We start from the raw sequence: 26636 nt of genomic DNA on the forward strand, positions 1-26636 counted from the left end.
ACTGTAACAACACTCTCCTGGTGGTGTATGGACTTTATTGGCATACATACATATTACAGTCTTACAGTCTCTGCACTTCTAATGGAATACAGAGGTTTAGATTGAATCTAGTAATGCAACTTCCGCACAGCCGTTTATCAGGGACAGAGTCACAAAACAATAGTTTACTGCTAAACTTCAGCAAAGCGCTCTCATTCTCACACTGCCACGTGGCACATTAGCCTTTGTGCAGGCAAAGGTAGAGACCTATACTGTTTGCAGGTCTAAGGCACTGATTATTAATGTCAAACCTACCAATTCAGAAAACAGGATTTGAACAAATAAAAACATTATGCAAACTAAACTACTCTCAGCATCACACAAAATCTCTCTCTCACACACACACACACACACACATACACACAAGCACTTTATATGCACCCAGTAATGATGCGTCTAAGCTACTTTAGTTTAGAGTGAGGCTAGTCCTGCTGTTAGAGTGATTTTGAAAGCACAGGTATAGTGTTGTTGCTGGGTCCAGAGTAATGTGTTACCCGGAGATTTTTGTACATCATTCAAAAATATAATCACGACTTTGGTTTCAATTTTCACCATGCTATATTCAGATCAGGTCTCACCTGGCTGCAGATTCTCTGCCCCCCCCCCCCCCCCCCACCCTGAACGTTGGACCAATAATGTCTCACAAACATATGACATGGAGAGAAAAATAGTCTGACTGAAGAGCACCGGAGAGACTTGCTTGAGCATAACATGGGAACAAGATGAGTTCCAACTCCAATCAATAACATACTGTACATAGAAGCAAAGGTTTCTGCAGAAAAAAAAAAAGAAAAAAAGATTACTTTAGCACTAAGATACAAAACAAAGTTCAGGCTTGTGATAAACTAAAGCCCAGGAGAGACAGACAGAAGTGCATCGGTCACGCAGTGGCCTCATGTGTCAGTTCTAAATGGCAACAAAATCATGGAAAAAACGGAAAGAAATCACTAGTCGCTTTACCCTCTCATCCCATCTTCTACACCCAACCTCCTGACCATAAAACCTCTGAGGACGCTGGGAAATGTGCTGCACCAGGTGTCAAGATGTCGAGCAAACAGCTGGATTCTCCGAGTTCCTGACCTCACCACCTCTCTCAAACAGTGGCTTCCACATTCCAAACCAGTGACAACATGACAGTTTGTTTTAGGGTAACTGCAAAAATATAAGAATTGTCGTAAAAAATAGCCCTGCTGCTAGTGTAGGGGCACAGTAATACAATCAAACATGACAGTACTTGAACACACGGGAATCCAATAATACTCCTCGATAGCCCCTGAATCTAAACAAACATCACAGACACTTTAACAATTTAAAAATGTAAAATGAACATAGCAGTGAAACATGGAAAAAGTCATTTTAACAACAACGAATGGCCACAAGGTAAATCAAGTATAGAAGAAGGGTGAAGGTGTGCATCCTCTTCCTCATCGCGTCCTTATTTAGGCCTCCTTTGTGCTCGCCTTCATCTTCTCAACTGTTTCCTATATTTACAACAGTGACAAAAACAGATGTATTGGTTCATTAACATTCTGCATACATAATGATGCGCACACATATTTTTTGACTACACATCATTATACAGCCAGGTCCTCAAAGACTATAGCATAAACCTGGGCATGTTAAATGTATACCCACAGAGCTGCAATGCAACTGTTATCAGTTGGCCGCCTACGTGACCCTGCTGACTCAGCCGTGGCCTCCAGCCAGAGTCCTAAAGCTAACTTGTGAGCCTCATGCTCTCATACTCGCCTATAAGCAAGCACACTCACATACTCTCACATACACATTTATACTCATTGTAGATATTCTAAGACAGTGGTTCCCACCCTTTAACTTAAAGAGCAAGCCATATAGTTACGATTGTATACAATGAGGCCCCCACACGACCCACCAACACTTACAAAAAAGAAGTAGGAGTATACCACATCTTAAATATGTGTATTATATTGGATAAAAACAAAAAAAATGTAATTATAATACACACATCTTAAAAGTCCATGCTGCCTGTTGCTCTGAGAATGTATTTACTCCGCCATCATTTCGAGAAATATAGGATTCTCCTCTTCCTGCTCAGCTTTTTTTTTTTACATCTGTAAAACCTGGTCATTTAGCTGGAAACCCTGAACTTAAATTGTTTTCCCTAAACAAATGAATAAAATGCTATGTCATCTATATTTTACATGTAAAAATGACCAAACCCTTAAAATCCAAATAGTTTCATGGCCTCGTGTGGAGCTCTGGGCCCCCCAGAGGTTGGGAACCTTTGTTCTAGGACAGTAGATTTTCCTTTTTTTTCCAGGTTTCAGATCTAGGTAGTAGAAGTCAGCTGGGATTGGCTCCAGCAGCCCCGCGACCTTCATGTGGATGTAAAGCGTTTGTATGTATAGATGGATGTTCGAGACTATCTTCTAGAAGAGACTGTAGTAATTGTCCTGGGTGCACGGAGAGACAATCACTATTGTTTGCCCAGGGAGACAATACCATTGTGAAAAGAGATACTGCAGTATGCAGTGACAGTGTCCTGTGTGGCCATCGACAGCATCAGCACATACATACATTGTATTTTAAGACTGCTCATCAGTCTGGTAGACTATTATAGGCCGACATTTATTCTGTAATATTTATGTCTTGGGGACTTTATATGAATTACAAATTACTACTAAATTATTTATCTGAAGCACTCCTTTGTACTTTTCATTGACTTTGTACATTCCCGCAACACTGGCAGCATTTGTCCTTGATGTTCTAACTATAATACTGAGCTCCCCTTTTTGTGTACATTATTTATGCTAACAGAGTGTCATTATATACAGGTTCTTCACTAACGTTGGGCGTCAATGCCATGAGCAGTTGAGTCGAAGACTCTAGTAAGAGATGCTCATAAATGTGGGTACTGGTCAGGTTATGGTGACTGCATTCTAATGGTGCATTTCCACCGGCTATACTCGCCTCGCCTCACCACGCCACGGTTTAAGTAGTGTTTCCACTAGCATAGTACCTGGTACCAGGCACTATTTTTAGTACCTGCTCAGGCGAGGTTCCGAAAGCGTGCCGAGTAAGTACTATGCGATGATTGCCGGCCGCTGATTGGCCAGAGTGCCGTCACAGGAAGAGACGTCCCACACACAAATCAAGCCGAACAGTGGCAAACTGTAGATGACTTAAAACTACTTAACAATCCTAAAAACATGGGTTAATCTCCAACAACTACCAGGGAAATCTCTATATTTAACAGAGGAGTCTGGTGTATTTAGGGACAGCGCCGGCGATCGCGAGCGGCATCACAGACCGCTGCTGCTGTAGTCTGTGGAGTAGGAGGCTGTACTCCGGAGACGTGTGGACCGAAATCAAGCCGAACAGTGCCGAATTAAAACTACTCAACAATCCTAAAATCTAGACACTCCCAAGACACATAGATCAACTTCATAATGTAAAAAAAAATAATGTGTATTCCCCTTTAAATGTACAGCAGTTTACCTTACTTTTGAGGTATTAAGTAAATAAATAATTTGATGCTTACTTGCTGCCATGGAAGTACAGGAATAATTAAAATTTCAAGAAATCCACATCGTGAAAGGTACAGTTTCACTGCCTGATTTACATTTGTGAATGTTCCTCTTAAGAATACTTAAAAATACTGGAAGCAAAATTATGACCCATCTACTCTCAATTTGATAGTTTTTATCGACCTAATTTAGAGAAAACATCCCTTTTCTCTTTGAAATACTGTACACATTAAATACTTAAATACTACTAGTGTTTAAATTGTAGTGTGGTCTAGTTCGGGCTGGATAGTGATAAGAAACCATATTGTGATATAACTTTCTTCAAAAATAATACAGTTTCTTTTTTTATATAATGAATATGTGTTGGTCATATCAACCAACCTGAGCTCTGGTTTCATCCTTTGTTCTTTATGCGTAAATACTGCTGATAAAATGACCTTCAGGAATAATAACGATATCATATCCTGTTTTTTGATAGAACTATGATTAATTATAACATTTTTCGTGAATGATTTCCAGATTGCAAAGGCAGACCTGGTGCTTGTTGAGCTCAGCCACGCGAAGGTTCCACTCCTCCTCAGTCATCTCTGCTCCAGCATCTGTGGATTCATCCACAGCCGCAATTTTGTCTGGACACATAATAAAACCGGGGATACATGTGTGAGTTGATCAGTAGAACATTCAAATAAATTGAACGGACTGAAAATAATCTCCAGTACTCCGACTGACCAGCACAGGTCATCGCAGTGCAGACCCAGTTGCCACATGCGCAGACACAGCGGTTGCACTCCACCTGGGTCTCTGCTCCGTCCTCATATGTCTCATCCTCCAAGGCACATTCTGCAGAAAAAAAACACACGACACACGTTATTTAGACAAGATCACAGATAAGAAAACAGACATTTATCCTCCAGTGGCTTCATGTAAAAAGCACATCACTCACTTGCTGACACATATAAGACTCAATGATGAAAAGCCAACACTCACACAAAGCAAGTGACTCCAAGAAGCTATTTTAAATGCTTTTCAAATATTTAACATCATTCTTTTCAAAGCTCCAGGCTTAAAAGTCTTGATTTCTCTGTGTACATGAGTCTGCTTGTTCTTAAATGCAGCACAGATCCAGAGTCTGTCTGTAAAGCAAGTTAAACCAATAAAAGGACTGAACTGAACTGAACTGAAAATGTACTGAATTTCCCTCTGACAGGGGAGTGCCACAGAGCCCAGTGACCCTTATCTCACTTTATCTCAGATACGTTAACATCTGATGTCAAACTCCTCAAGACAAGAGTGAGGCTCATTTCCACAATTAGATTGAATGCCAGGGCTGCTCCACGTCCGCATTCATTTAGCATAATTATGATATGTCACTCGAAGCTCACTCTTCTCTGGTGGATTGAAGCCAGGTTTCAGGCAGTTAAGGAACTCATCGAAGCTCAGCTTCCAGTCTGCGTTGTCATCAGAAAGCTCGATGAGGGCATCAACACACAGGCTCCTGTAAAACACACACACACACACACACACAAAAACAGAATAAACACACAGAGACTAATACACTACAAAATCAAATAATCACGTTTAAATAATACATTGGTAGTCGTGTTTTGGAAAACAGAGCACAGCATTGGCTCCCACAGGAGGCTGGCGTCAGGGAAGTCTGCACTGGCCTAAATTGAGTTCAATGACTTAGAGTACATACCTTAAAATAGCACCACAGGTCAAAGATTAGGTCGGTCTGTGCAAACATTACTGACAAGTGATAATGCAAACAACATACAATCCAAAACCCCCAAACACACTAACCTGAGCAGCTTGTTGTTCTCCTGGTCAGCGTAGGACTGCATCTCCACAACGGAATCGTTGTGCTGGATGAATTTGAGGAGCTCTGTCGAGTCTAGCTGAGAATCTCCATTGTCATAAGACTGCAGAAACAAGGACAGACACAGAAGAGGCACACAGTCACCTTCATGGAGAGCAGTGATTCCCTTACAGACACGGTGTGTGGGAGAAGGTGGTACACGGCTGGAGGTCAATTGTCTCAAGGGGTACGGGACTGTGACGGTCGATTTTGAGCATACAACATGCTGAAACTAAGCTTTCACTGATTATTCCTGATGCAATTATTAGATTAAAAATAAGCAGATGGGTCATTTTTCCAGTGGTGACCTGGAAATCTCACTTTGTACAATATGGGACATTAAAAATAGAAATGGAGCAGAAATAGTCATCGGACTACAAAATTAAAATTAAATATAGTACTTTTTTTTTGCACGTCTTTACATCAGCGGTCACCAACATGGCCAATAAGGTGCCTGCACAGTTTTAATGGCTGACGAAGATTTGACCTGACTGAGAGCATGTGTGTGTGTGTGTGTGTGTGAAAGACAGAGAGAGACCGTTTAATAAAACAAAAATTGTGCATGTTTTGTTTTCACAGGATAGCTGCATGTTGTATGTATCCATGTGATCACTCAGTAAAATATCATTGATATCGTTTATAAAAGCTGTGATAATCGTCAGGAGTAAGCACTGGAATAAATGTGTATGCAATTGAATGCACAGTATTCATCATTTGAATGTTTTTATGGTAGCCCTCCATATTGTTCTCGACCTAAAAAAGTTGGTGCTTTACATGAATGTGTGTTCAGTGCTCATGCTGAACTGAGAAGATACTGATAGAGCTGCCTTTTGCTTGTTAATGCAATATATAGGCCAATCCTAATCCAGGTACCATGCAAGGGGGTTGCAAACACCCGTAGGAAGCAAACACCGTGTTTTGTATTCTTTTTCCATGGAAAATACCTCAAAATGAGCACATTGTCTCAGAAAAACAGACTCAAAGTTTGAGTTTTGTGTGTTGTGTACAGTGGACAAGGTTACATTATTATGCTCATATTACTCTTTACATATATATATATATATGTATTATCTAAATGACATATTGTATCTGAGCATGACTTAAGTAGTACTTTACAATCAGCATCGGTATCGCTGCCTTGGGAAATTCTCTGGCCGTGGTGTTGTGGTGGAATCTTCAGATGACTAAAGATCCATGTAGCATGTTTGTAGAAGATTATAGTATACAAGTATATCTTCAAAATGTGGAGCACACTGGGAATAAATACTGGGGTGAAGGGGGGCCGAGAGACAGACATTCATACAGATGCCAGCTGTGTAATATTGTGCACACAGACTAGGTTTCATTTTGTGTTTCTGCCCACAGCAGAGAAAAGACTCCCACCTTGAAGTATTTGAGCAGGATGTCAGAGAAGTTGGATCCTTTGGCAAACCAGCCGTCTGGGACAACCTCAGTCTGCAACCACTGGATCACACGACTCCTCAGCTCATTGCGGTCGGCAGCGTAGCATACCACTGCAGGGTGGGGACATATACAGACGTCAATGAATAATCCAAATAATAAAATCTATCTTGCGAGATATCTCTGACATCACTGAACTCACTGTCCTCATGTGAGTGTGTCAGTATGACAATGCATTATTGATTGCTTGATTAAGATTTATAAAACAAAAAAACTTGGTTCCATTTTTCCCCACTTATCGCTTCCAGTTCCCACAGCATTATTGTGTCTGTGTTTGTGTCACAAGAACTCACCTGGGCTGGCAGCTGCCTGCTCAGTCTTTTTTTCTAAAAGAGATTTGAAACAAGAGAGAACACGACATTTGAGGCAAATTGACTCAACAACGTTGACTTAATTTATCTATAAATGCAACATCTGCCTGCATCTTCACAACAAAGCTGTCAAATGACTCACTTGAGAAAGCTTCAAACTTACATAGCAGGTGACTTACTAAGGGCACCAGTGTGTGCGGCGCCAATTTTTGGCGATGTTTAGATATGAAACGCAAGAAGAAAATCAAACAGGCACACATAGAACAGCTACTGCACTAGTTCAGATTAACAAAGCTAAACCCGGTTGTGACCGAGCACTCGTCCAAAGGTCTGTGAAGATGAGACAGCACAGAGATAACTATTGCTCTTGATTCTGCCACTGCTGCGATCAATGTTCAGGCCAGCGAGGACACACGCCGTGCAACATCTTCAAGAGAGAGAGAGCAGTTTAGATAAGCCCACATTAGATGCATCGATATGATAGGTCAAGGCGAGGATAGCAAATGTATTTGCTGATTGTCTCAGTCAGGCTGTATATGGCTGACTGTCAACCCGATCACCTCACATATCAGTGCCATGAAAAGAAAATGACGTTATCAGCACTCGTTATCAACACTAAGCCTCACACATTTAGACAAAGGAAATTCTAATTTGCAGAGGAAGACTGTGTGATACAACTAGTGATATTACTTGTGCTGGGACAGAACAAGCAGGATTATCTTGTGTGCTGTTATTTACCCTGGCAGTGTCCATCATGGGCCACCTGGATCTTCAAGCCGGTCAGACAAGCATCTCTGTGGAGCTCACAATGATTCCTGTAGGTCTTAGCATTGCTGCCACACACTGACCTCTTGTGGGGCTTACAGGTCTGAAAGGAGATTTAAAACATTGTGTCTCATATCTCTTTTGATTTGAGTTTTAATGACTGTATAGCACTAGATTTGATCAAAATAACTGCACAGAAAACTTGTGCACAAGATTCCAGTGTGGAAATAAGTGATTCTTTCTGCTGTGCTGCAACTCACCTCTATGCACAGACAGCTGGGCTCCCCCTTCTCAGTGACAGCACATTCCCTGCCGGCCCCACAGAACACGTTGGCACACACTTTGCTCTTGCTCTGCAGCTCCTGGGGTGAAAAAAAAGAAATCCCAGTCAGTGTTGCTGATTTTGAAATAGGACTGGTTTCTACTGGTTTTGCGCACAGGGTGGCACTGTTGCCCCCATTTTATAAGCAGGGTGGTCTGTACAGCTGGGCACGTTTTACGACGCATACCAATTATGCACTTGCATACAGTATTATACAAATTTATACTGTAAATATCAAGTCCATACTGTTTATATTCTTCTAACTGTCTATAACGTACATTCTACATTCTATTTTAACTAATGTTTTATAGTCTAAGTGTTAATATCTTATTATATAGTAATTTTCTATTACAATATTTTCTATAATGCATGTTTATTATTTATTATCTTTATCTTTACTGTCTTGCTGCTGTAAAAATGTAAATTTCCCCACAGCATGCAAACTGCCTGATTTACCACACCTCCTCCTACCACATTTCTCATGAAATCCACGACTTCATGTTTGCATAGCATTTATTTTTGTGTGACACAATTTAAATTGAATTGCAGTCAAATGTAAGAGGCACCTTCTTCCCCACTAGGTGACGCAACACAAAGACTAAAACCCCAAATATGTTGAATTTAATTAGCAATAACTTCGAGGTGACTCACTTGCATTTCCCAACATTTCAGCCTTGTACAAATGCAGAATGTAAGCACTCTCCAAAAGCAATGTCAATGATTCATTCAGAAAATGTGTCTTTTTAAAGCAAGTCATTTGCATGATTGTGCTCTCTAAACGCCTCCTAGTCATGGATTTGTCTCTGCTCTTTTATACCTAGTTCACGTCTGCACTTTTATGGAGGTCGCTGGTGATGCATTTACAGTATGTTTGCCAGTAGTTGCCATGTGAACGCTGGCCAGGTTCTAAGCTAAGCTAATAACTTCAGCTAATGAAGTGACAGACCGTACTCCACCTAGAAAAAGAATTGGAATAGTGGAGCCATTGTCTTTTAAATCTAGACTAAACAAGATAATGGTGCACGTTAGAAAACTGAATGACAACGATAAATTCTGTGTGTGCGTGTGTGTATGTGAGAGAGAAGGAGAGTGAGCTGCTGCCAAACAGCAGCTTTTTTCTTTTTTACATTAGAACCAAACCCTCACCCCTTTCATTCAAATGTCTCTAGGGTTATAAAATTCATCTATTCACGCTCATTTCTCCTTGTTCACAAATTCGAGGCTGTGTTTTGGTGTGTTCAAGGATCATTATCATTATCCTTTATTTAAAACGTACAAGGGCCACTGAGAGCAGGCTCTCTTTTTCACGGTCGCCCTGCAAAATTACATATAACACATTACATTGTAAAAAAAAAAAAACTGTCAAATTATACAGTATATGAAACTGAGTTCACAAAACAGCAATAGAAACACATCAGGTAAACAAGAAACATCAAAAATTCACTGTCAATGCAAGCGCAAACATCCGCACTCATCCCCCCCAAGGCAGCTAAAAGGTGCTTGAATTGAAAAAAGGATCACCTTGTCCAATTGTGCGTGTTTTTATCAGTTATTCCACTTTTGAGCATATTTATTTAAAAGAAAGCTTTCCGATTTCAGTGGTAATGCAGCAGTTCTCAAGGTAATCTTGAGAAGACGATCTGTGGGCAATTAGACCAGGCAGATATCCTAGTAAATTGGCATATAGTGCTTTGTAAATGAATTGTATGCAGTGTTGTTCTCTTCTGTTTGCCAAAGACTGCCATCCATCTTTGCGGATGATCCCCAGTGCAGTGGACTTGCCAAGAAATTAGCTCACGGGAACTACGAACCAACCAATCACAAGATGCCAAGCGGAGCTCCAAGAGCAGCTTTTACAGCCCTTTTTACCTCCTCCTTTTCTGTGAGTGTTTGTATATGTGTAATTTTATTTGTGTGTATACGAGTGTGTGTGTGTGTGTGTGTGTGTGTACAGGGTGCTTCCACATCTGGAGTCTGAGCTGTGTTTTCCTTTGTGCTCATTCCCAGGCCCTGCGAAATCTTTTCTCCTCCCTGTTTTTCCAGACTCCCCTTCTCTGCCCTATAAGCCGCCATTTCCTGTAAGAGTGAGGCAGAAAGTTGACCCCCCCCCCCCGATATGATAGCACGTGAGTTGGCTTCAGGCCTCTGTCGTCTGTTTGTGAGTCCAGGTTCTGGTATGTAGGTTAAAATGGCATAGCCTGATTGACACAGGGGAGGGTGGCAATCACATGTTTAGCGGCTTTAATTCAGAACTGGCAGAGGGGATTTTTGGTTGCAGTAGTATGCATACATTAGACACTCCAAAGTTGAGGTCATGGAAAATCTTCAAAGCGATCCCTGTGGCCTTCAGCATATTGGACAATCCAGTTTGTTAGACACAGATGGGCCAGAGAGGAATGTTGAAACCTGTAACAAACCTCCAGTGAGAACATGAATAATGGATGGGCTCCTTACATGAGTCTGGTATAAATGAAGGGCTCCACACAACCAACAGAGGATCCGTGACATTTAGTTAATGAATACAGAGGCATGGGCTCTTTTTTTTATTTATTTATTTTTTTCTTTCTTACAGCTGATTCAAGTGGATTGTTGCTATGGTGAGAACATGTGCAGGCTGCTGTGGTAAGATCACAGATGTGTCAATCAAATGAGGCAAACAGAACCAAGTGTCATAATGACATTGCAGCAGATTTTATGATCGACACAGCAATACAGCACAAGAGTGCCGACAACAATGAACGGAGAAGCCAGAGAAGTGTGACAGAAAATCAGAGCTGTCGCCCGTCCACCTTATGAGATCATAAATCATGACTGCATTTAGCCTGGAGCCTTTGTTCTAGAGTGAGCACACATGCACCATTAGATGCAACATGATGAAGAATATCAACATGGTTCGGATCACAATTCAGGTAGTGGGATTTAATTACATGCAAAAAAAATGTTCCATGTGTATGTAAAATTATTCTGGTTTCCGATCATTTGAATCGGTAACTAACTCTGGCTCTGATTCGTTCCACATTTGAGTCATAAAAATCCAGCAGATGCTTAGCATAAAAGAGTGGGAACGGGGACAAACAACAGTTTTCTGTAATGACTCAAAACTGGAGCCGATGACCCTAATACTGGCTCATTTCCAAACTAACAAAATCCATCTATCAGCATATCTGAAGTTCAATACCATCATTAACCCAATCACCATGGGAAAAGCCATTAAAAAAATGTACGACATCAGCAAAAAACAACACACAGTGTGTATGTGTGTGTGTGTGTTTACTTGTATGTGTTACCTCATTAGGACAAGTGACCAAAATGTGGTCCCAATGAAACAGATCCTCATTTCTGAGGATCTGGTTAAGTTTAGGGCTAAGACTTGTATAGTGGTTATGGTTAAGGCTTTAGTTAGGCTGTCCAAATGAATGCAAATCGATGCAAAGTCCTTAAAAGGATAGCTGTGCGAATTTGAATGTGTGTGTGTGGGGGGGTATGTCCTACTTAAATAACATACATTTTACACTGCAGACAACGGATGCTGCTTCATTTTCTTCCTCTCCATTTAAAACCTCAAACAGAAGGCCGAGTTCTAATAAATGACATAACAGATCATAACAGAGCCCTTCACACAATGCTGCCTCATGCATAATACTGGCTGTATTATGGCTGTATATATACACACACACACACACATTTTCACATTGTGCAGCTCAATTTCCTTCCGTCCCACTATTCTTTGATTCAAGTCTTGTGTCTTTAGTAGGTTAAAACTATATAATAGGTCTAAAGAACAATATAAAACATCCTTGTCTCACAACCTCTTTGTGCATCCTTTTCATCTGTACTGTAAGTCCTCACAACTTGAGTCGAACATTTGCTATGGTGTGATTCTCTGCCCGTTGTCATCTTTTTCCCAATGACAGAGTGAGGTGAGCGGTGAGAGGAAAGAATGAGAAAGAGGAAGCCTAAAAGGAGAACAAGAAGTGATCGATGATCAAGAAAGAACAGAAGAGGAGAAGTCGAATTACCCACCGTGAGGTGTTGAAATGCTCTGTGACAGACTATAGTGCCCATAATATTCCACATACAATTAAACTAGCGTTATACCCAGATACTAATCAATACAAAGATTTGTTTGAAGAAAAATAGTCACACAAATAACAGTAACAAGACACACAGTGGTATCGAATATAGAGTTGTAGTATCATGACAACCTCTAAGTTTACAAGAAGCAGGCCTGAAGACTGATTTCTGCTTTCACATCGCTGGTAGCTTACACATGTAACCTGTGCAGTTTGTGTAACAGTGCTATGCTTTTTATGTCTGGCAATTTGGTGTCAGCAGGATTTCTATGTCTATGTCTCAGTGTTTCTGGTGTCCTTTTGTTTTGCCTGCACCCAGAGGCCCTGCTTATTTCTTCAAAAACAAAAAAGGACTGCATGTGCCGTCATCTGTGCCTCATACAGTTCAGAACGTTTCGCCTTACTTAATCCATCAGTCTCTCTCTGTGCGTGCCTGCAGAAATGTGAAGAGGCTTTCTGCAGACGCGGAACAGGGTAAGTATGAACCGGCCCCAAGACACACACACACACACACACACACACTAATGGAGATAATCCAGTTATAAGTGCATGTTTGTGCATGTGTGTGTGTGTGAGTGCATCTTGGCAATGCTCCATCGATTCAACAGACCAATCCATGATCCTCGGCTGGTGTCACTTAATGGCCACACTGGATCCATTCCCACAATGCACTCTGCCCATCATTAGCATAGAAAGCATTGATTAACAGATGGTTTACCCCAGCCATGGATATGTCCACAACAAAAAAACAGCATAATGGAGGTTGCTCGAACAAAATAAAAGGCATTAAACACTGAATATAAGCTCTCTGTTAATGACAACATGAATTTCTGAAGCAATCACGAACAGTTCCATCAACTTGATGAGTGCATTCGGCAAAATAAGCCTGATTTACAAGTTAGTGCTCGAGTTATTATTATTACTACAAGTTCTCGGCAGCCAATCTCTTTCATATTGAGCTTTTCTTCAGACTGTGTTTCAGAGGTGTTGATTCAGCATTATGCTCATTGTGGAGTCTGCGCTTCCCGGTGCTGCTGAATTGATCTGCATTACAAACAGGTGGAAGATGACTGAGGTAGAGCTGCATCAACATCTCAACAACACACTTCCAACACTATCTGAATAAGACAAGTTGGACAAAAGTGACATTTACAGGTTTCTGTGTTGGGTTTATAAGATGCATCTATCTGGTAAGAGCTACAACTCAGTGTACAAGAATTGACAAAATGTCTTTTCTTCCCCAGGGTACGCTGAGTCTGGTAGGTATGTGTTTCCATGAATAAAATATGATGATATTTGACAACTTGAAATATAATATATCCCAGGAGGGTGGAAGGAGATGGATGATATTTCAATTTGTTCGGGTTGCATGTACACAATTAAATATACAGTATATACTATATTAACTTTTTTTTTTCAAACATGTTCCTGCTTTGACTATGAATCTGATTAAAAACATGACAATGTGAAGTTGATTATATTTTAATTGTACATGACTAAAGAAATAGTGCCAAATAATGGCTAAACAAGAACTTGTTTTACTTGGCACCCGTGAAAATTCTTTCTTTCTTCAGAAATCATTCATATTCATTAATATCACGTTAATGGCATGAGCAGATGAAGCTGTCACGAAGGCATGTAGCATGTAGATCAGCTTTTGACTGAAGAAATCAGTCTGCCTCCATTTATAGTTTGCGACAATTTCTATTTATAAAATGAAAAAAATCAACCTTACAATTAAATGGAATGAGCCGATATGATACTCAATATTGGTCCGATCCCGGTTAAAATCAAAGCAATTTTATTTCTCTTTAATCTGTTACAAGATTGGAGAATTATGTCTTTGAAATATCTTGAAATGGCACAAATGTGTTCTTAACAGCTCCATAGTTTAAAAGGTCTAAAAGTACTGCATCAGAGTGACATCGGTATCGGACACGAAAAAGTGGTATCGTGCCATGCCTAAAACTTCACAAAACTGTTGGATATTATGTACAAAAAAACAAAGAAAGAAAGCTGTACTTAGCTATGAAACACTTTTGTCATTTGTAAGTGCCATAGATGTGTTATAGTACTCAGTATCAGTCTGATACGAGTCAAAATTAAAATATACCAATATGATCCAAAAACCTTAAATAAAAAATAATGGTATCTTTAGATTGTGATATTGATAACAATGACGGACACAAAATAGTGGTATCAAGCCATTCCTAGACAGAGCCAGGCTGTTTCCAGACTGTATACTCTGGAAACAGAGTACTTTGTATAGAGTACTCTATACACTCTACTCTATACAAAGCTACTACCTGTAGTCTCATATTCAGACATGGCATGATTTTTGTAAACCATCATGTTAAAGCATCAAAGCAAAACAACACTGATAAAGCTTGTCTCTAACCAACAGTGACTCCATTCCCTACACAACAGAGAGACTCATACATGACAACTGGACACAAATCGAGGTAACTTCACCCTCACTACCTTTGGGTTCAATCCTGTGTTTTACAGACATGTTTTAAAGACAGTGAGGTGAAATAATGGCGCCACAACGAGAGCGAGGAGACTGACAGGATGGGGCTAACATTCCTGAGCTATGTGAGCCTCAGCTGGGGTTCAACAAAGTTCATCTTGAGCCAAACCTTCCATGGTATCTAGGACAGAGAGGTGCCCCATCCCCACCCCCCCAGCAAATTCCCTCTTTTCCCTGTTTAGTCTCTTAAATTCTAGATTAGTCAACACTCCTCAGCATCATTAAATGTGGACTCTGCCAGAAGCAGAGCTGAAACTTAAGCGCTCATCGCATCCTCCTCCTCCCACTTCTCTTTCCCTCTAAACAGGCTTTACAAAGAAGAATGAGAACAACCCTGGCTCCACACACACACACACACACACACAAGTTAACTATGATCCAGTTTCCTCCTTAAAGGAATTAGTGTGAGCTTGTGACTAAATTCATCGCACAGGGGAGGAACATCACAGAACAGCAGCTCCAGTTCCAGTCATTACAACTTAAGCATTTGCCCTAAATAATTCAAGTTCCTCAAACTCTCAGGCCTGTATCTTTACATTTGACTCAAATCAGTCTCGTTTCATCTGTACTTGACAGCATCTGGAGATCAGACAAACAGCAAAGTACTTGACTGAGGAACACGTTCTCAATCCCCGAAACAAAACAATCTACTCGCACAATTCCTTTGAGCAAAAACGCTTGGTTAATGTTTCATGGATCATTGAGTTGATAGAGGAACTGGCAGGATGTGTCCTTGGATTAATGAGGCCAACCAAAGACTTATTTGAGCATGTTATAAAGGTATGGAAGCTTTGTCACAGCCCTCTCTCTCGGTGCTCTCAAACTTCATTACTAAATGAAGTTTGTGTGCCTTTACTATGCTAGGTGGCAATACACTATTATTAAATGGGTTATTAGTTGTTATTATTAGATGGTTTCTGGCTAGTTGTTGGCATGTTGAGTGCAATTCCAAGACTTCCCGGCATCCATGAACTTTAAAATATTCAATTCTCTAAGCTGAGAGAGCATAAAATGAATTTCCGGAAAATGTAATTCAATTGTACTGGCCCTGATTTGGCCACGTTTGTTGTTGCTGTTGTATTATTCTTTTGTGTACTGGTTTCACCGGGTTCTCCTCCGGGTTCTCCTCCCACAGTCCATTAGCCAAATTGGACACTCTACATTGACCGTGAGTGTGAGAGGATGGTTGTTTGTCTCTCTCTCTCTATATATATAGTGAGTAAGTCTAAAAATAAGACTAGAACTGAAACGATTAATCGATTATTCATCGATTACTAAATAAATCAACAACTATTCTGATAATCGATTAATCAGTTTGAACCTTTTTTCATGATTAAAACAAGATTTCCGATTGTTTAAGCTTCTTAAATGTGAATATTTTCTTCATTTCATTTCTTTCTTCTTATATAACAAAGAAATCCTTAAAAGTTAATCATTTTGGTTTAAGGTTTTCTGATATTTTATGGACCAAACGATTAATCGAGAAAATAATCGACAGATTAATCGATTATGAAAATAATCGTTAGTTGCAGCTCTAACTAAGACTAAAACAAACTAAAGAGAAATAAAATAGAAACAAAGAGAATAATGACAGTAAAATAAATAAAGTTCAGTTGAAAACCAGATAAAAGGTACTGTAAAGGTACTGAATGTAATGCCAGTTCACTCTAATATCTCTGTTTTTCTTCTCCCCGTTTCTTATTCAGTGTGAAAGGAATGCAACAACAGACGGCATGATGTCACCACAGTCTGCAACCTCTTACTTTACACCCAGCGGCCTCGATGTTCCACAGATGAAATGTAAGCAACTACACCCTCAAAAAAACCACTAGAAGATGAAGAAACGGACAGAAAGAGACGTAATGAAGGGAGAAAGAAGAAGACGGAGGTAGACAGAAAGGAAAACATAGGGAGACGTAGAAGAGAGAAAGGAGACAAAGAAGAAAGAAAGGCAGGGAAAAAAAAGTCCCGGTCTGAGCAGAGCCACATCTGCTAGCAGTTAAAACGTCACCAGGGAACATAAAATGCTATGAACACAGCACCACCCCTGCCTCCACCGGCCTTGTTCACGCTGTTGTCACAATGCTGGGACAAAAGTGTCCCCTGTCCACACACCTGACCCACATCCATCTCATGAAAGATATAACCCACCTTCTCTATCCAATCATCTGTTCTACATTCCTCTCTTAGCATTCCTTCCAGTATAAACTCTATTTTGTCTCGTTCAACTTTGATTTCCCTCCCTTCTTGACCTAGTGACCTTGACGATGCCCCTAAACGTTCCCATTCCTAACTTTGTACTTTCTACCACATTATCTCCACCATTGCTCTGTCCTAAGAATTGTTTCATTGCCAGAGAGGAAAAGTAGGGAGAAAAAGAGGGAGGGAGGGTCCGTACTGGGCTCAGGCCAGGAGAATGAGTAGTTTCCCTGCCCTCTTCTCTTCTCCCTGTTTGAGGCCAGTGCTGGGGCTGAAAGCTGGAGCATGTTTGTACAAGGAGAAGACTTATTTACAGGGTGTGATTCCAGCCATTCAAAAGCTTTTCAAATGAGAGCGTGCAACTTTCCAAAATCATAATCTTTTCCCATGAATTGCTGTGCTGGTGACACATCCATACAGTATGTCAGGGTTCGGTAAGAGCTTTCACCATTTGTTACTGTAACAGAAAATGAATCCCAACCTAATTTGATTATCATTTACATTCATTTTAGAAGCAAAACCATCAATGTTAACTAGTTTCAGCTTCTATAGAATAAAAATGTGCTTTGTTTCGTTGGAACTTGAACTGTAATTTGAATATTTTTGGACTGGTAGTCAGATAAAGTAGGTCCTTGGGCTCCAGGGAATTAGTTTTATCATTGGACTTTCAAAGGACACTGAAAAAATGTCACATTGAAGTTCTGCTTCATATATTTTATCACACATGCCAAAGTGCAAACTAAATGTTTAACAAGAACGACTGCTAGATAAAGACGTATGATTCAAAATTTACAAGAAGCTATTAGTGGACCCACTGTTTGTCAAATCAGCTACACAAGACCCAGGTATGAGACACATGAAAGCACTCAACAAAACTGCACTGTTGAAGAGGGGAACATCTAGCCTGCTCTGACGAGTCTGGGTTTCTGAGTCATGTCAATGGTCGAGTCAGACTTTTTTATTTTTTTTCACAGCATGAATCCATGACCCAAACTGCCTTGTGTCAGCAGTGTGTTGCCACAGCCTAGCTGAGTGCTGCTGACCGTGTGCTTGTTGGTGTATTTTCCCCAATGGAGCGATTCTGCAACAGGTTGTTTAAAATGAAAAAGGATGACTGTTTAATGATGATTCATTGTTTTAATTGTTGACCACTCCACAGACAGACTATTTCTGTTTATAACTGTTTGAATGAAGCCAGTTAAGCAGCTCATAGAACCAACAAAAGCAGTATTTGGCATTCAAGCCATGAAGAAGAACGTGTCAACATCATTGAAACACTCATAGAATATTCAATATCAGGTGTAGCAGTGTAGTGAAGTTGTTTTATTTCTGTAACTGTATCTGTTCTGTTACCCACTTTGCTGGAGGTGAACAGAACACATGGAGATGGTACACGTTTGGTAAGACTTAAATGCACATAAATGTTTAATCACGTTATAAAGTTTCTGTGCCAGTTATCAGAAAATACTGTAAGATAATTGGGTCAATTTGACAAGAAAAATGGACCCTCCCTTGGAATTCGAACTATTTTCTTTAACATCTGACCCAAGTGATGGTGATTTATTGCCTCTTTCAGGGCAGAATGCAGGAAAGAGGCAAACAATGGGAGAATGTCGTCCATTACAACCAACATTCAATACTTATCTCGCTGTGTGCTTTTTGTGTTGTTTTGTGAGTGAACTAATATGAGCCCAGATGTTTTTAGTCTCCATGTTTGTTTCAATTACACATTAACTCTCTCTTACTCACAGGCATTCGTAGAAGACTTAAATACTTCTCTTTGAGACTAATTTGTGTGCGCATCACTTTAAAGTGCAGGGTGCTGGTAATGATGAGATACCAGTGCAGCTGGTTTACTAAATGAGGACTCATTTTAAACCGAGCCAGGAGTGAATAAAATACACACGCAGGGATATGGTACATGGTACATCCCACCCACTCACCCCCTTCTTTCTCTCTATCCCCTTACTGCACAACGGAGTCTTACCTCAACCCCAGTCTCTCCTGCTATAATTGCACGACTGTGGCTCCATTTTGCCTCTGCTTTACATCACTCTATCTCACCACCCACTGCAACCCATGCACAGGATCCATGACTGGATGTTGAGTTACAGTAATTAGAGCAGGCTGATCCAGACAGAGGACACAGTGTCCCCCTCATGCTCATGTTCCAGCCACCTGGGCGGGTATTTTTAGCCCACCTTGAACGAGAAATAACAGGAATCATCATGGCAACATGGCAGACTGCCTGCATGGCTGTGACCCCAATCAGTGGCTGCAACAGAGGTCAACAATACCCCATCCCCACCGGTCAAAAAAAATCCCAGGTTTCACTGTTTGTTTTTTTACCAGTGGGAATTATGTGTCATTTATTCCCAGGTTAAATGACTTCTGCGATGGGTTTTTCTCAGCTTCAGCATCAGTGGCAGTGACGCAGGTTCCTGCATCATTTCTAGCTCAATGTTACAACTCACATCCATTTTGCAGACATTAACTCAGTTATAAGCCATGAATGTTTGTGATGAACCTCACTTTTACAACTTTTGGACAGCGCTCGATTTTTTTTTCATTTCAACAATCAGATCGGCTGAATGAGCTATTGAAAGAGGAACCAAAATACAAGGTACAACAAATAGTAGCCACCGTGACTTCATCACTGAGGGTGTGTTGTTTTTTCCTTCAGAATTCTGATTCTTTTCATTTCCACAGCTTTTGTGAAGTCACAATTCACACATGGGTGGAACAAGAACACACACCACAGGGCAGACGAACAACTTGCAGTGAGAATGTAGTCCTTTTTTTAGCAGGTACATTCAGGTACATCCACTAATTTCAGTCTGAAAGAGGCTCAAGAGGCTAAATCTTCACCATTAACTCTGGTAGTATGTAAGCAAAGAGGAGAGCTTGTCTGGTTTGATATGGTGGACACTCCCTTGTGCATGCGTTTCCAGATCCAGAGCCCAAGTTTATTTATTTGACCACAGTGTCATTCCACCCCTGTCCCCACAGATGATGTAGGATAGTGCGATAAACACAGCACAAAAAGGAAATAAACACCGTTCTCTCCGTCTTTACATGTTCTCAGAGACTGCAAACGTTCACACGTCCTCCTTTGCATATCAAGCAAATTGTAGTACAGCTCCATTTTTATTCACCAGATGCACATCTCACACTGAGACACTGGCTTCTCCCCATGGTCTTCACCCCAGCAAACCTCTGCTCCTCTACATCTCTGAGCTGCTTATCTTCAAGCGCTGCAATTTCTCGCCTCAGGAAACACACGGGCATTCTCCTTCACAATAAATCAGGGGTTTGCGTTCCAGATTTTAATAGCCTACACTCATAACAGAAAATAAAAACAGCCTCATCAGATCTACTCCTGCGAGGGCTTTGCTCCAACTTGTTGACCTCCTTTAGACAGCTCACTGGTATGCCAGTGGAGGCCCTGCCCACAGCCAGTGAACAGGCCATATATTATCAGGGTAATTACCTTTGGAGAATAAATGCCTTTCTAATGCCTCCCCATTAACTTCACGGGTACACTCAGCAGACTCTGCTGCGTGCTTTGTCTTCACTTTGCCATACCTCACAGATCATGGCCATGAATTCAATATGGACGCACACAATAGCGCATTGTCCAGCCAATAAAGGTAGGCAAGCCAGTGTAAGGTCAGCTGTGAGGGCCTATAAATGATGTTGTGTCTGTTGAGACGCTAATGGCCAGCTGCGTGAAGCTGTAAAGATAGACTAGGTTGCCATAGTGGTGAGTGTTTGAAAAATCCATCCTCTAATTAGGCAAAAGCAAATGGAAAAAAAAAAATGAAAGGAAGTCAGTTCCCTGTTAGTTTCCTCAGCCTGTAACTGTTGTGCAGGTCAACAGAGGAGTCAACACAAAGCCAGGTGTTGAGCAGCTGTGTCTGGTGAGGTGAGGAACATTAAACACCACCTGCTGTGTTTCTGTTTTAGTATCGCCATTGAGGAGTTAAGGCTCAATGTGACGACTGACGCCACTCTCATGTCTGGGCAGTGACTAGGATGTAGTTTCAACGTTATCACACACTAATGACAGTGGTGCCAATGTCATGATCCAATGCTAATTTAACACATGCACTAGAGTCCGTACAATTGAAATATCGTTCCCATCAACCCCTTGTAGCCAAATTTCCCCACAGATAGTCCGAGTGATTTTCCTGACCAGATATACCGCGAGACGCTTCAGGTACACGCCGGTGCCGGCAGATCTTCTCCTCTGCAGTTGTTTGCTTAGTTTTAAACAAGAACAATGGTGAAAAATGAGAACATGGGTTTCTATTGTGAGATTAAAACTGAGATAAAAACTGAAAATATAAAGCCTTATCCACACGGAAACAGAACTTTCCCTATGTGATCTTTTTCTTTGTCATTTTAAAAGGTTTCCCATAAACACGGCATTCATTCATTCATTGTCTACAGCTTTATCCTCTACATGAGGGTTGCGGGGGCCACTGGAGCCAATCCCAGCTGACATAGGGCAAAAGGCGGAGTACACTCTGGACAGGTCGACAGTCCATCACACATAAACATGGCATTGTTTCAAGAAAGGGCTCTAAATGCAGTAAATACAGTATTCACGACTGCGAATTCAAGAGCAAGAGAGAGGTGGGGCTATGACGTCATCATTTCCCCAAAGTTTCCTAATGTTTCTATACATGGAAACACAAGGGTGCGTTTGTTTAAAAGAAAACAGAGTATTGTTAGTAATATCCCTGTTGTCATGAACACGTCTGACACAGTTAATCTCCTGCTACATAATTCACACATGAACAGTAAAATCCCGAAAGAACCAAAGTGTCCGGACATGTTCCAGAGGTAATGTCTGAAGTCTAATTAACAAAGCGAATGGATTCCTGTGCTTACGTGTAATCTATGATACAATTTAGGTTGTTTTCCCAGCAGATTATTTCTGTGTTGACTCAGAGCTGGACTACTTAGTGATGCAGTGTGAAACCCACAAGGTGAGTATCCTCTCAACCCCTGAGCACACTCACCACCCCTGAGTACACAGACAAACACACAAGCTCCCTGACCGACCACCCAGACATGCAAGCGGAGCAGCTGCCAGTTGTCAGAGTGCTTTGCACTGATGAACGCCACACATTTGATGACCGGGGTCGCAAACCCCAAGAGCAGCAGAGATGGTGAGGTCTCCACAAACAACCCCTCCCAGCCCCTTGTTTTCTTTTCACAGCTGTCTGTCACTCCAGTGTCACTCTTGTCTTCTTGTGACTGCTTTTGTGCGCCGTTAACTTCACAACTCCACAAAAAACTTTTTCTCGTACAAATTTCTTGTCCCACAAGACTCCAGCTTGAGTACGATGACTGTAAGCATATTGCGCTTCCATGGTTTTTGGAACAGTGATCTATGATTGCTTTTAACTGAGGAGGAAGGCAGCGGGTGAACCACATACCTTGCCATCTTGTCTGAAGTGAACTGGTCATGTGACCCCCTCATGTCATACCCGGTGACGCCAGTGACGTATAAATGCGGAAAAAGTGTTTCCATTACAATTTGCGATAAACTTTTATAGCGACATGTCTGAAAAACCACCGCATGAGAACGTAAAAATGTTTTTGTGACTTTTAAGAGTTTTTTTTTTTTTATGTATATATTTACCAGTAGTTTATTGCGATATTTCAGTTTTGCACATTTCTAAAGGGTAATGCAAACTTAACTACTGATAGACTTTCTAGTCTCACTTTAAAAAGAATTACCTGATGGACCCCGTCTAAAATATGAGAGTGCATTAGTTGTTGACCAAAAAATTAAACATGTAAGAAAGAACCTAACTGTTATTTTGGCTAAATACTGTCGCCAATGTATTCTTGTAGAGTACGACGGAAGAAGTGTACACAGTGTAAGAAGATGAAGCTAAGGGTCCTTGCTCTTATTATATAACGTATGTGATGGCAATTACTGGGCTTCACAGTCGGGCTGAACGATTTTGAACACTTATGTAATCGCGAAATTCGGTTCGCTTATATCAGAGGGAATGGTCATATTTACATCATTATTCTCACTTTCATTCGATTCAAATGATTCAAAAAAAAAGATTACTGCGTGATTTCCATGCAGATCTGTGAGAAACAAAGATGTTCTCTTCAGGCCGTAGAATAAGATGTGCGTAGATCAAGACAGTAATTGATCTAAAATGATCATTTGAGTGCACTTCACTGTTTAAGACGGGAAACTACTGTGAGTACGACAGAGAAATGCCACTATAATACCGAGTACACCCAGGCAATTATTTTTCTTCTACACACTTTCAGTGGCCTTGATGGCTCTTTCATACTTCATACAAACCTACATACATACATATGGATAGTATATTTCATTTCTGACAAAAAAAACTCTTAAATGGACTAAACCAACCATAGTCCCTGAATCAAAAATATCAATAATGTCTACAATAATTCAGTGATTTTACATTTGAACATCGGTCATTACAAACGACTCTAGTAAAATGAAAAGGCACGATTAATCGTGATTCATCACAGCAAATCAAACTATTAAAATAGTTGTATTTATTCAGTCCTTTTACAGCACTGAGATGTACATGTGCCTGTGAAGGGAAATGCCATGTGTGCAATTTCTTTTTAGGAATACAAATATAATGGACGTCCCTGTGGTGAAAGAAAGCACTCCCCCAATGGTAATTAAGCTTAATTGCGAGCTTTATTGTCGCCATAATGAAGCTCATAATTGGGTGGAGTGGCAAAAATAATGGCATAATTGCTTCTCCTTAAGGAGATGGATAGATGCCATAATAACACGCTATGGCTCGGTACAGTAACTGAAACTCACAGCTGTAAATGACTCGCTTTCACTAACAGACTGACTCCAGATGTGTTCGGCTTCACTCCTGACAGTTGCTGCTTTTACAACTGATTCAAACTGGGAGCAGACATTTCAAGAAGACGCGTCCGAGCCAAACTTACCTCGGCGGTAGCGAGAGCCACGGAGAGCAGCAGGAGCACGGCGACACTTCGTAACATCTGGACAAAAGAGAGAGTAAGTAAGTGAGGTTTAGTTTCAGAAACAAACAAAGAACACTCTCTCTCTCTCACACACACACACACACACACACACACAAACTTGTATCACCGTTTTTGTGAACGGCAGCTTGCTGCACTGGTGAAGTCTGCTCGGAGGTCGGGGGGGAGCTGCTCTGTGTGTTGGACGGTGCGGGTTCGGGGGAAAACGGTCCGGGATTTCAACAAGAAATTTGAGGAGAGCTGAGGAATTCGTGCTAGTCCGTCTGCATCTCCTCCTCCCTCCTCTCCTCCTCCCTCCTCCTCTCCGCCACCGCGACCAATGAGAGCGTCAGGGTTTCCTGAGAGGATGTTTACAGAGGAGCAGAGGAGGAGGAGCCGGGGAAAGTGAGTGCAGCTCTCACAGGCCTTGTTCAGACTGTTGGATTTTTCTCTTTTTTTTTTTCTTTTTGTTCAGCCAGATTTGATCCAGATGGATTTTTTTGATTTTTGAAAGTCTGCATTTCAAACACTACACACAATCATTAGATTCAGATTTGGTTTGAAATAAATAAATGAATAGATAAAGGAAAATATTAATGATGGAGCACTGGTAAGTGTAATTATGCTGAAACTAGTGCTGATCACATTACTACAGCTGAGGACAGCGGTGTAACAGGCCATAGTATACCCCCAGTCTAGAATAAACCCGGGATTAAAGTGGCCTATGCTAGATTATACCCCAGGTATATTACAGTCTAGGCCACTTTAACCCCGGAGTATAAATTAGCCTAGGCCAGACTATACACATCTAGGCTGGAACATACCCCTCTTGTGTAAAGAGGTTGAGGTTTGATTGTATTTACATAAGAATGACTTAATTGTTCACCATTTTAATCCACCACATCAATATCACCCTGAGAAAAATGTCAAATGTGAAAAGTTTGTTAATAATTAGAGACTTGTTTCGGATAAATGTATAAAACTGACTAAAGTAGTTGATGACATGACTTCTATATCCTACATTTTGTGAGGTTGCTGAAGAAAAAAGCTGATTTCAAGAACATGTTTTATTTTTGGGTAGTGAGTGAATATACTCTATACTCGGGTTTATTCTAGGCAGGGGTTAATTTGGCCTGTTACAAGGGGATCTCTAATCCTGTGCTGAGGACGGATTACCAATTGCAGTTCAGGAATGTAGACAAATGTGTCCTCACACCATCTTTGAGTGTGGTTTCTGTGGTTGGATCTGAGGATTCTGGTCTCGACCGGAATCACTCAGGACAAATGTTGTGACAATCTGAACGGGGTCACAGAGTCCCACAAATAGAGAAGTTTGAAAACATGTTAGAAAACCGTTGAATTTCAGTGCAGAGGGGCAGACACAACACAGTCCTGTACAAACGGATGATGCCGTCAGCAACTTTCTGATTCGTTCTTACTTGCCACGTTTTGACTATCAGCTGAGAATGAAGATCCACGGTACACCATTTTGGAGGTTATATTCCCTTTTTATAAACTTTTTTTTGTTTGTTTTTTTATCAATCATTTCATCAAACTTTATTTATAGAATACTTTTTATAATAACATGATACATAAATAATGCATACAAATGTAGTACAAAGGGCTTTACCTATAAAAATAATAAAAAAAACAGAATCGCTCCCTGTCCATCCACTTCCCTACACCCGTAATCCCTGTCAGTGATAAAACATCCATCCATTCATCTTCTATCTCTTTATCCTCCACAGGCCGTGAATCCATGTGTCACGACGAGAGACAAGATCTTGGACTCAATTGCACGAGAACAGAAGCAGGTTTCAAAAAGGTTTATTTGCTTGGATAAGCAAAAATGAAAAGTTGACCAGAGGTCAAAACAAAACTCAGGGAGGGAGCAAACACAGAAAAGAAATCTACAGCCAAGCTGCGAAAAACTGGAATCAAAACGACAGCCTTGCTGCGATACTACCATGAACGGGGAAACTACGAGACACAAACGCTTGAATCGATAACTTGGTCTTCTCTGAATACTCATCTGTGACACACTGACAACTGACAAGGGGAGAGTGAAGCTTTTAAAGGCGCAGGGTTAATTATCACCAGGTGCAAGTGGTTACTAACCAACGGGGTGCGGTGAACACAGACAGTGGAAACCCATCACCAATATTAAACAGGAAGTGACATAACAACCGAAAAACCTAACTACCCACACCAACTAAACTAACATAACTGCTGTTCGTGACACCCACAGTCATAATAATAAGAATAATAAGGCTGGGCACAGATGTGAGATAGTGAGATATGTATGTTTTCATGTTTCATGCGAAATCTTACTATGCAAACAAAGAAATGCTCTGACGTACCTGAATGGAACCGTTACACAATATAATATATTGAAACGCTCATCGAGATGCAGATTGTTTTTTATCTGAAGACAATGTTTTCAGGTGCAAGCATATATTGTTGTTGCGATCTGTACAAGTGATTTCTTATTTCAGCTGACTGTCACATTATTAATGTACAAGATAATTTAAGCTGCACTGAACAATGCCCCCCTCTGGCTG

General features: G+C 40.8%; 1 protein-coding gene and 1 long non-coding RNA gene across 2 annotated transcripts; both read right to left on the reverse strand.

The window, feature by feature from the left end:
* Positions 1–18: 18 nt before the first annotated feature.
* Positions 19–24402, reverse strand: fstl1b (follistatin-like 1b). Its single transcript, XM_058622423.1, has 11 exons — positions 24206–24402; positions 24040–24096; positions 8201–8302; positions 7914–8043; positions 7158–7190; positions 6787–6917; positions 5349–5467; positions 4928–5040; positions 4275–4385; positions 4080–4174; positions 19–1520 (listed from the first exon to the last, which is right to left on the reverse strand). The coding sequence occupies exons 2-11, from the start codon at positions 24094–24096 to the stop codon at positions 1479–1481; spliced, it is 933 nt and encodes a 310-aa protein (XP_058478406.1). The 5' UTR covers positions 24206–24402; the 3' UTR covers positions 19–1478.
* Positions 9517–10629, reverse strand: LOC131452860 (uncharacterized). Its single transcript, XR_009237624.1, has 2 exons — positions 10553–10629; positions 9517–10460 (listed from the first exon to the last, which is right to left on the reverse strand). It is a non-coding gene; the product is annotated as an uncharacterized LOC131452860 (long non-coding RNA).
* Positions 24403–26636: the final 2234 nt, after the last annotated feature.

This window comes from Solea solea, chromosome 2 (genome assembly GCF_958295425.1).
Source record: "Solea solea chromosome 2, fSolSol10.1, whole genome shotgun sequence".
Classification (NCBI taxonomy): Eukaryota; Metazoa; Chordata; class Actinopteri; order Pleuronectiformes; family Soleidae; genus Solea; species Solea solea.

Excerpts from the sequence above, each read along its gene's own strand:
- fstl1b (XM_058622423.1), bottom strand. The coding sequence starts at position 24,096 with ATGTTACGAAGTGTCGCCGTGCTCCTGCTGCTCTCCGTGGCTCTCGCT. Across the intron at positions 8,303-24,039 it reads TGGCTCTCGCTACCGCCGAG|GAGCTGCAGAGCAAGAGCAA; the intron begins GTAAGTTTGGCT and ends TTTTCACCCCAG. Across the intron at positions 6,918-7,157 it reads GCAGGCAGCTGCCAGCCCAG|TGGTATGCTACGCTGCCGAC; the intron begins GTGAGTTCTTGT and ends CCCACCCTGCAG.